Source organism: Diadema setosum, chromosome 11 (genome assembly GCF_964275005.1).
Source record: "Diadema setosum chromosome 11, eeDiaSeto1, whole genome shotgun sequence".
In the NCBI taxonomy this organism is placed as follows: Eukaryota; Metazoa; Echinodermata; class Echinoidea; order Diadematoida; family Diadematidae; genus Diadema; species Diadema setosum.
The window spans coordinates 38,501,287-38,512,839 of record NC_092695.1 but is presented as its reverse complement, the minus strand read 5'-3'; the positions used below and the strand labels follow the sequence as shown (position 1 = coordinate 38,512,839).

The 11,553-nt window shown below is 37.0% G+C and overlaps 1 protein-coding gene across 1 annotated transcript; it reads left to right on the top strand.

The window, feature by feature from the left end:
• Positions 1–389: 389 nt before the first annotated feature.
• Positions 390–10,722, top strand: LOC140234812 (proton-coupled zinc antiporter SLC30A9, mitochondrial-like). Its single transcript, XM_072314849.1, has 14 exons — positions 390–504; positions 1,390–1,528; positions 2,170–2,271; positions 2,859–2,941; positions 3,749–3,807; positions 4,495–4,550; positions 5,052–5,210; positions 6,081–6,256; positions 6,780–6,851; positions 7,288–7,446; positions 8,024–8,138; positions 9,103–9,232; positions 9,742–9,855; positions 10,608–10,722. Exons 2-14 carry the CDS (start codon positions 1,407–1,409, stop codon positions 10,650–10,652), a joined length of 1,392 nt encoding a protein of 463 aa, XP_072170950.1. The 5' UTR covers positions 390–504; positions 1,390–1,406; the 3' UTR covers positions 10,653–10,722.
• Positions 10,723–11,553: the final 831 nt, after the last annotated feature.

Sequence of the window (11,553 nt, the reverse complement as noted above, 5' to 3'; positions counted from 1 at the left end):
AAATGTTCATTGTATTTTCAAATTCATCCCATATTAATTTACAGAGTTTTACAATGTACATAATTTACATTGTACTTATACTGTACATATGTTTTAACAGTTCTTTGCATCTGGAACTATTTACAGTACATCAGTACATGCATTCATTGCTACCATTCTAACTGAGTATTGATAAATCTACATACATGTATGTTTGCATCACAGCATGTTTGCATCAAACAGTCAGGACCCTGCCATCCGCTTCACCCCCGTCATGGAACCAAGTTGCTCTGTGTAGGTGGCGCAGACACCTCCTCCATGTAGTGCAATCAAACAGACCAAGGAATTGTAGAACTTTGTGCTCAGCAAACAAACAGCCAGGCAGTGATGGCCTGGAATCGTCATCTGATGTTCAGCCGGAAGAGCCATTTGTGGTGGCCACCGTTAAAACTGACAAGAAGAAAGTAGTAAAGGAGGAGAAGAAAGAGGCTGATGCCACAGCAGGGGGAGAGACCAAAACTGCAAGTGAGTCTCTTGTGTATTAGTGAATGCTTTCTCCCTATTGATACTGTAAGGCAAGATATTTTTGAGGCATAAATTTTTTTTTTTTTTCTCAAATTGTCACTGGCATTCAATGTGTATACTGTAGACAATTTTTTTTCTTACAAGTACATTTGAATTTCCCCAATATTAGCTCGCGTGAAATTTGTGAAATTAAGATTCTGTATGCAAACATTCCTCATTTTACAATATAATGAGGGGTGCATAGACCTCTCAGTCCATGCATCACTAAAATTTCATTCCTGTTGTGAAATTTACAGCATTCTGTTTTTGATCAATTTGGGAAGTTTGGGGTTTTGCATGTTTTCCTGGCTCAGTTACCGCTTTTCTTTTTGTCATGGAAGCATGAAGTTAGATATTCTGGTAGGTTTTTGTAAATCTTTTGGAGAATATAAATGTATTTTTTGTCTCAAGTTGTTTTTTTTTTCTCTCTTTTTTATCAGTGAGATACTGTACATAAGAGTGTAATCCTACAGAAGCTGAGAAACAGCAAAGATTAATAAAGCTTTCATACTTGATAGTATTGGCAGTAAAATGTTTATAATGCATGTACTAAGGTCTGTCCCGTCACAGTAGTTGCCATAGAGTTGAAAACCTCAATTGTGTACCTAACACAGTAATTCATGACTGAGTGCACTTGAAAATGCCCATATTTCAAAGCCCCTTTTCTTAAGATAAGCATTCTTACTTGCATGATTTTCCATCAATGAATATAACATTTTGATGATTTATCCATAGTTTAAGTATTAAGAATCTCTTTTGCACAGGTTTTCATTAAAAGAAGCAAGAAAGAATCATTTCATGTTTTGCCTCCATATTTGTGATGTGTCTCTGTTCCACTCCCTTTAGCCGAGAGGCTTGCCAGCATGTCAAAAGCCATCTTATCATACAAGGAGAGGAGGAGGAAGGTGGACTACAGCAAGAAATACACCGACAACAACACCCTCACAGCAGTGCGTGCCATGAGTGACTACCTTCTGAAATCTAGGTGAGTCTTGTAGTGTCTAGTCTTTATTGCTGTTGTCTTTTTAAATGAGAACTTTGTGTATCATCTCTTTATTCACTCTTTCTCAATGAAGTGTACCAAACATGCCCCAAACTCTGGAATAGCCTCTCTGACGACATCAAAGCATTTATGACATGTGACTCCTTCAAGAAACATTTAAAAACTTTTCTGGTTTTGTCTTAATTTTGCTCTGTACTTGTGCCCCTTGAGCACTCTACAGAGTGGATTTGGTGCAGTATGAGATATAATCATTACTAAGTATTATTTTTTATCATTATTCATTGTAGCATTAGCAATTTTCATAGCAGTTAACCTTTGGACAATAATTATGATATCATCATCCAGTGGGGTTATTTCATGGTAGATGCATTTCCTGAAAGCGGTGCTTTAGTGTGCCACTGGAGAAAGTGATCCCCATGTAAATTTGATAACTTAGAGAGCCTACCTATAAAATCTGCTGCCTATAAAATACATTTTAATACACTCATCCCACAGAAATAAATCGCAGTTTGTACATCCACAGTCAATGTGTGTGTAGAGAACTACATATGTATGCATTAACGCTTTTATTTTAGGATATCTGAGATTTTATGACTACATTTTTCTTCTCTTTACAATGTCAGTGATCTTGAGCAACTGAGGCAGACTGCTAGAAGAAGCCCATATGACCAAGAGTCCAGCCAGCCAAAGATGATGGTCTATCTACGTTCTGATGTTGAACAGAAGTAAGTTTAGGCTGATACTCAACACAGTTATCCATGGGATTACATGGGGTGTTGTGGTCTCGAGCTTTGTGTATTAGACAGGTTGGTTCAGGGTTCAAACCCTCTTGATGACTCATATGTCTCCAGTCATCCACACAGCTCCTCTGTGTAGGTATTACCAGGGAGATGCTAGAGAAGGAGTGGAATCTCTTCTCAATTTGTGTAAATATATGCATGAAGTCCTATAGCATGACAATTGAATGCTGTCTATTTGAGGACATTCCAAGGTATAATCACATCAAAGCTTGATGCTTTCAAGAATTTGTCTGGTAGTATTCCATTGCCTATCCTTTGTATTGTTATATTTTCTAGATTTGCTGCAGTGCAATATGATACTGGATGAGCTTGTGTAGTCTTTTTCCTACTTTTTGTATCGTTATGGTACAGACAGACTGTTAGGTCCCTACAGCTGCTTTGGGATACACTGCATTTATTCTTTTTTTTTTCTTGTGGTAGAGATGTAGATCTGTAGAGGAGGAAAAATGCTCAAGATTAAATACACTAGATCATTTAATATTTGTTTGTTTTATGTCTACTTTTACCCCAAGGGCCATTGAGGTTTGGGGAAGTATGGAAGCACTACAGCTGGAGAAGAAGAAAAGGAAAGAAAGAGAAGCCATATATAAAGAACGTAAGTCTGAGATATTTGACAGCATTTTACAGTATGATTATAGAGTCAAGATTCGCTGTATCAGAGATATACCAGAGTGGACATATACTATCTTTGCTAGCTTTCTAGATCAACATTGACAAGAAACTCAGGGATTGTTTGAATAGTTGGCACATAAAATCATGATAGTATACTATCTTTTGTTGAATACAGGATATAAGTATAAAGTGCTATCATCCCATAGGCTGGTCTATAGGTGTATTATTAGATGCATGAATACTTCCCTCTGAGGACACAGTAATGAGCCATTCACCTCAATTGTTCAAACTTGATAAATTTTACTTTGTAGAATCCAGTCTGAAAGCATGAGCTTTTGTTGTGCCAACCTGTTGCAGACTAGTCCTCAGAATACTCTGGTACCTGAAGGTGTCTGTGAAGAGTGTGTTTGTAGCAAAATCAGCTCATCCTCAATGGGCTAAGCAAACCTTGGGATAAGCTTTTGCAGTTATCGGGAAAATTATTAGATACGTTTTTACAACCTCAATTATCTGTGTACCTGTGCAATCCTAAACCATATTTTTCTCTTTCTTCTGTAAATGGAAGTGCAAGCAATAAACATAATTTTAATTTGCACAGAAGTAAGTAATAAAAAAAGGGTACTGTGCAGATTGAAGTCGTGTCGTTGTTCTGCTTTGTATGACTTCCAAAGATTACATATTCCTGAAGTACAATGCAGTATCTTGAATGATATCTTTTCTCTAGGGAGGGAATTGTGAAATGACAACTCTTCTACGTGGTTTTTAATATCCCAATTTCTCTTTGTGGCAGATCTGTTTCTCTTGAAGAGGGCAATGAAGGAGTATGACCAGTTCTTTGGCAGTAAACAGGTAAAACACTGTTCATCTTTAGTTGAGCAATGCTGATTAAAAAAAGAGAATAATGAAAGAAATGTAACCAATACTCTGGTGCAAAAGATGACAAGCTATCCACCTTACCACCACTAGTTTTATGTAACAGGGATAATGAAAAGGTACAGTGATATCACTTCCCGTACATTCATTGCAGCGCAGTAGAATGAATAGACATAGTTTCTGTGCTCAGCAGGCAATCTTATTGATATTATTATTTTCATATTAAGTAATCACACCACTCTGATTAGACCTTCTACAGAAATATTTGTTTTTCAACGCCAAACTTGCATTATTTGGACTGGTTGGGAGTCAAAGCTATTCATCTTTTTCTCATCAAATCAATTTTGCATTTCCCATAGTCTTAACTGATCACTTCTGATGGGCATTACAATGTTGTCTTGCGCCGCATAGATTACCATTGTTGTCTTTATCATCTTCAGTAATGTTTTCATATTTGAGGTTAATTTTCGTTATCAACACTTTCATCAGTGATATTTTCATCACCATGGTTGTCATCATCATCATCAAGTGCATCTTTACCAGTCTTTTGAAGTTTTGTGATGTTGTGATTTGGAAGTATGAGAGAGAAAAATTATTAGAATGAGTTAGAACATCTTCCGAGTAATTTTGTTGTTAAATTTTTGTGTATTTGTATCATTTCAGGCATCACAGAGCATGTTCGCTGGGGCTGGGAAGGTTGTCCTTTCAGCAATTGCCATGTGAGTATCACCTATATATACTAGTAAACATGGCAAGATGGAAGTATCTACCATGTAAATGATTGGATTTTGTTGACAGTGTATTTCTCCTGCCTTCCTGCAAACTTTCTGCATATGGTGACTACCTTGTGAGCAAAACTTTGTAATTTGTGTAATGTTCCCTTAGTTGCTCTAAATGGTCAACTTATCTTCCTCTTGCCCCATGCGTGACAAGAACAGCACAAACCCTTTGTCTAGGCTGGCTGCTATGTAACACTTTATGTGATTGCATCTAATGTTTTGGAACTGCAGTGGAGTCACTGTTGATGGATAAACCTCTCAGGAGCACAATCCTTAAAATACCACCAGCATCACCTACACATAGGTTGCTTGAAGTAACAAGTAGACCCACCTGTCATTGCTGCCAAGAAATACAAGTTTTCATCACTATTAGTTGTAATATAATGAGGGGAATTACTGTTGCTGAGTAACTTACATTTGTTTTGTCTGGTTGCCTTTCAGCAATGCCACCAACTTTCTGTTCAAGCTGATAGCCTGGATGTACTCAGGTTCTTCCAGCATGTTCTCCGAGGCCATCCATTCAGCGGCTGATGTCTGCAATCAGTGTATCCTATTCCTGGGCATCCGTCAGTCCATCAAGAAACCATCTCGTGATCACCCGTGAGGATACCGTCCCCCCCCCCCCCCCCCCCGCATCATCTCATCCCTTGATGATTAGATATCTCAGTGGCAGATCCAGAGAGGGGTGCACTGGGCACGTGCCCCCTCTTTATTTTTGATTAAAACAAAAGAAAAAAAAAGAGAAAAAAATGGGGATGCGTGTCCCCCTCCTCTTTAATTTTGCAAAGGCACCTCCCCTTTATGGAATTCCTGGATCCGCCCCTGTATCTTGACCAAAGAGTACTGTAAGACTAGTAATGTTCCTGTGCATTTTAATTTCGCGAGAGCCAATATTTTTGAAATGAAAATGTACATGAAAGTTCTTGTGTACACTATATATGCATTGAATGCCAGTGACAATTTGGGGAAACGTCATGCCGCAAAAACAAGGCTGTTGGCTCCAATATGTGAAAATTTAATGCTGCAAACATTTGTGGTTTTGACAGTATATCTCTTGATAGCTGAATTGAAGTGAAATGGAATGGAATGGAACACGGTGAAGTGAAATCTTATTTTACCCTCAAGTTGATAATGGATGTAAATTTTATATATTTTCATGAAAGAGATAGATGTAAGAAACTATGGAAGAACAGTTGTGTCGGTAGAGGTTTCAAATGTGTATGAATACCACAAAGAAATAAGGTAAGGGGATAAAAGTTCCTGAGTGAAATTGTACCAATAATCAGTAAGAAGCAAAAATAAGCCTTAACCTGAACAAGATATAATGACATGATAAGGTAAAGTACAATGTAAAAAAAAAAAGAAACAAAGCGAAGTTTGGACAGAAAAATATAAATACTCTTTGAACAGTGCATTGCCAGACTCCATCTACTGAACACCTTTTGTGAACTTGCTGAATTTCAATCCCAGATACGGGTACAGCAACCTGCGCTATGTGTCCTCCCTCATCAGTGGAGTTGGCGTGTTCTGTGTTGGGGCGGGGCTCTCCTTCTACCATGGCATCACGGGCTTAATTCACCCGGAACCAATCCATGATCTTCTTTGGTCCTACTGCATCCTGGGTGGCTCACTTCTCACAGAAGGGGGTAAGCAAAGGGTCATTTGGTGCATCATCATATTTTTTTCCAGTAAAGGTAGTACTTGCATATCTGTTGTAGTGTGATATATATGTGATCGTCCATTTCAACTGATAATTCTAATTCTAGTCAGTTGGAAAAGTGAAAAAAACAAACAAACAAAAAGACAGGTAAAGGAAATGGGACAATGACCATCCAAAAACAGTTATAACATTGCCTGTGAATGACAGATTAATTTTGAATTACATTGAAAAATAATATATTGGAAAGATAGCAGAAATTTCAAGGAAAAGCATGCAAAAGTGTTAAATATGTATAATTGTGTAAATTCTGTTTCCCAGCCATTTACCTCATTTTGAAAGCTTCCATTCTCTTTGGAAATATGCATCTGTTATGATGTGAAGAATTGTAAGGTATTATATTCTTGTATCATTTTATGTACAGAAACAATGTAATGATAATTCAATGATGATAGACCAATTGTAACAATATTTCTAAACATTTTGTACTGTGTGTCTTTTCTTCTTCAAAGCTACTCTGGCAATTGCAATAAATGCCATCAAACAGGGTTCAGAAGCAAGAAAGATGCCCTTCTGGGAATATGGTAAGAATTGTACAGAATTAATGTTTGGATAAAGGTTAAAAAAAAAAAAAAAAACAGAAAAAAGTATGAATGGGCATCAATTAAGTGAGTATTGCAAATGTGTAGCATACATCGTTTTATACATCGTTATTTATGCATTTTGTTTTCATTTCTGACACATTTATGTTGTATTTTATCGTATTTTATTTTCATTGTATGTGGTATCATGTAAGAGATTAATCAATGGGAATGATTTCTCAAAAAAATGTTACCTTTGCTTACTTGAAGGACATGCACATAGATGACTATAATAATAATGTTTTGCTTTGGAAGTTTGTACCTCAAATGCACTGTTTGCCCAGTTTATACATTTTTCTCCAAAGCAGTATAGATTTTGCCAATTGTCATGCCAACTGGAAGAGATGTTTACCCCAACTTTTGTCTTGTTGTTTGACAGTGTGGCGAGCCAGGGACCCAAGTGTGAACGTGGTGTTCATGGAAGACACTGCAGCGGTCTTCGGTGTCATCATTGCGGCCAGCTGTATGGGACTGACCTCACTGACCGGCAACCCCATGTATGATTCCCTCGGTGCCATTGGAATCGGGACACTGCTGGGTGGGTTGATCTTCAAATCATCTCTTCTAGTCTATGTACTATTAAGCTCTTGAGAGGTTGTTGGCAGTGCTGAAGCTAACTGTCAGTGAACAGAGGTTGTGCAATCCTGCTAAACCTTGCTGCAACACAATTGCCTTCATGTGGGACTGTGGCATTGTACCACCTGGGTAGGTCAAGATAATGTACACTGCTGTAAAAAAATGGAATATGTAATGGATATTACAGTGTAGAAATTTCAGTTCATCTTGTGATCAATACCAACCTTTATACAAGAATGTATAAATACTTAGTTTAGTGTATTTTTTCAATGAGCAGCTTAACTATCATGATAATGTAACATGTCAACTTTCAGCAAACTTTGATTAACACTTGTAGGAGTCATCTTTGTTGCTGGAGCACCACAAACTAAATCTTGTCATAGAGTCCACTTCTTACAGTATGACCAAGTTTTAGAGAGAATCACCCGACTTCCATTAAAATATTTTGTTAAGTTTTGAATGCATCAAGTTTTAACATCAAGGGTTTGGAACTGAACTATAATTTAATACTGTATCTGCATGATGTTTGATCCTTACAGGAGCTGTATCAGGCTTTCTGATCTACACCAACACCGAGGCTCTCACCGGACGGTCAATACCGGACGACCAGCTCCTCAAGCTCAGTGAGGTCATGGAAAATGATGTCATGATCAGGTGGGTGCACTCTTAGATTAGGGTCAAAGTTTGCAGTGGAAAGGCAGATCAAGACCACCGTGTCGTGAATATCTTCCTGTAGAAATAATCTCCTTCCATTCTCAGTATAGTACTGTTAAACCAGGAACATTTGCGGCATGAAATTTTCGCAGATTGGAGCGAACAGCCTTTTTTTCGCAACATGAAAATTTCCTGAATTGCCACTGGCATTCAGTGCATTATGTAGAAAAACACTTTTGTTTGCTGTCTGGGCTCCTCGTGAAATTTGCAGAAGTTTAGTGCACACAAAAATTTCAATTTTTACAGTGTAAATACCTTTTGATGATGTTACCCTGTGTGTGATTAATTCCAAATTTGTTTTGTTTCTTTCCTTGCTTTATGTCGTAGCCTTATGAAAGAAATTACAGTGCACTCCCATTATAACGAACACGGTTATAACAAAATTCTGGTTACAATGAAGTAAAAATTCAGGCAGCAACATTATCCACTCTATGTATTTTTTTTTGTTTATTTGTTTGGTTATAACGAAATTTTGATATAATGAAAGGAACTCCCGGTCCCGAGGACTTTGTTATAACGGGAGTCAACTGTACTGACATCTGAGTGAATCAGACAAATAAGAATGAAGCAAGGAGAGAGAGATATGTAGGAGCAACCTGCAGGCGGTTAGAGTGTGAGTCCTCTGAGAGAAGGGAGATAATATAGTGGTACAAGTACAAATGGTGCAAAATAATTCTATATTCTTTTTCATTTCTTTTTGAGAATATTTGAGAAAAATTTTTTCCAGTTAGGAGAGGAAGGGTGAATGGATGATTGCAGGGATGAAACTGATGGAAGGCAGTGTGTTACCTGCAGTGACTATTGAAATATTTTGATGAATAGATGTGAAAAAAGGACATCTCGTTCTTTCTGAGCATGACATGTAATGAATTTAATATGCCTTTTGGACTCTTTTATGCAATAGGGGGGTGTACGACGTGAAAGCAACTGACATGGGCGTCAACACAATCCGATTCAAGGCTGAACTGGACATTGATGGGGCTGAGCTGACCAGGTCTTACCTTGACACACAAGACCTTGAAGTCCTCCTGAAGGTCAGTGCAGCTTGACCAATGACCATTACTACAATGATATGCTGCTTTCTTGAAGATGTCCATGCAGATATATGGTGCTTTAGTCATGGCAGATTTGGAAGCAGCTTATTCTCATTTGCTATGTCAGCTTACAAATCTCTTTTGGTTGTCAAAATTTTCTCCGTTACAAAAATATCATCACTTCTATTTTGTGTTCATGGAAACTTCGTAACTTGTGCTGTCACCCTTTCTATGGCTTTGTATTTGCAGTGAATATGAAGATAATGAGAAACAAACTGACAAACGGACACAACACTCCCATATACTCAATCTACACACAGATAAAAACTGAGAATGGTCAGTAACATCTACAGTGCACCACCAAAAATGTTAAACATTTTAAAAGTATTACAGATTGTTTTTCTGTTTTGATAAAAACAAGCTGTACAATGTCACCTGAAAGTTTTTCAGCTTTGAGCTCAGACTAAAATGTTTTCCCCCTCTCTGCCAATGTTGGTCACCCATTTTAGGAGATTCAGAACTTTAAGAACCTGGAGGATGTGGAGACATTCATGCTAAAGCATGGAGAGCGTATCATCGACCAGCTTGGGGCGGAGGTCGACAGGATAGAGAAACTCATCAAGGTGGGTGTAGATGGATACTCCCTTACTGCCTCCCTCACCCACTCCCCATCCCAGCCTCCCCTTGTCCCATCTGGCCTCCCCCTTACCCCATCTGGTTCTCTCGTAAATAGATTTTCCATTCAGGATTCTTGCTTTTAGTAGAGTGGTGTGATCCAAGATGAGATAGCACATAAACAGGAATGGCCATCCAAACTTCAATAATGATGAGCCATGATGTTGAGTGATCTGATGAATAATCTAGTAGAATGCATTTTTTTTAAAGCTCTCACGGTCTGATAATATTCATATTTTCTTTGAAGTGTACAAAACATGATCCAACAACCTGCAAATCATACAGAAGGTTTGGCAGGGCCACCAATTAATGCATTAGACAATATTCAGCTTTTTTTTTTTTCACCATTATTATAAGAAAAAATATTTCTACAATGAAATGTAATTTTTTCCTGAAACTGCATGTAGCTTGCTAAGCATGTGCAAATTTCCCATAAAGACATGATTTTGCATTCAAAATAAATGTATGTGTATGTTGAGTATAGGTTACATACAATGTATATTTACATATGAAATATATATTTTTGATATCATTCTCTTGCTCTGGTTTATGTGCTTTTGATACGCATTCATGTCTCTGTGACGTAGATAAACAGAGGAACATAATGTCGTATATAATTGTCTGTTCTTTCTCAATCATTCTGTCTTTTGAGTGAGTCCTTGCCAATGAATATATTATTATGTCATTTTCTTTCACTCAGGCAACAAATCCAGAAGTGAGGCATGTGGATCTGGAAATTCTGTGATAGCTTTTATTTCTTCTTCCCTCCTTGCTGCTGATAACTTCTATTGCTGAGCTGTTGAATAGCCAGGACACAGGATGAATATCATCTTCTCTGCAGAAAATCCTCAGGTAAACACCCTGAACACTTGACTGTTTCATCTTCTTCCCACCAAGAAGGAAACATCCAATGAAATATACCAGACAAGAGGTGTATAATCACTTGAATATATTTTTCTTCTCTTTTTTTTTTTTAATTGTTAATTACAGTTTTCTTGAACTAAACAAATAAGAAACTAAACGAATAAGAAATATTTAGCTAGGGAAATAAAGAGAATTGGCCTTTGCAATGCACTTCTTTTGTTGTTAGTTTTGAGACAAACTGATGAAATTGCTTTGATAACATTATTGTATTTTCTCTTTATATATATATATATATATATATATATATATATTTTTTTTTTTTTTTTGAGAGAAGAATCTTCTTGAGAATCTTCTACACATTTTTGCTGGAATTTCAAAGTAAACAAAATGATAAAAGATGATTGTCTAATAAAGAGTAAAACATAAGAATCAAGAGTAAAAAATAATATATAAGATCCTTAAGATATAGATACAAGATAATGTTATATTACATGTACAGCGGATGATGTCATACATAAACTTTATGTGAAACACAATGTTATGGATATTTTTTGCAGAGAAGGTGAACGCTCGAATGTGATCTGTTATCACACAAGCCTGATGAAGTCACAAACATTAATATCTGGAGTTTGGTAGTTGTAACAAATTCTCAAGAGCCTAAGCTTTCTAGTGATATCCAGTTGTTAAGCTCTATCAAAAAAACCTTCCCGTTGAAATGGGAAGGAAGCTAGACACCAGATAAATAGTTTTTGAGAAAAATTTGGTTTGAAGTTTAGATGTAG

Excerpts from the sequence above, each read along its gene's own strand:
- LOC140234812 (XM_072314849.1), top strand. The coding sequence starts at position 1,407 with ATGTCAAAAGCCATCTTATCATACAAGGAGAGGAGGAGGAAGGTGGAC. Across the intron at positions 2,272-2,858 it reads CGTTCTGATGTTGAACAGAA|GGCCATTGAGGTTTGGGGAA; the intron begins GTAAGTTTAGGC and ends TTTTACCCCAAG. Across the intron at positions 6,852-7,287 it reads GATGCCCTTCTGGGAATATG|TGTGGCGAGCCAGGGACCCA; the intron begins GTAAGAATTGTA and ends GTTGTTTGACAG.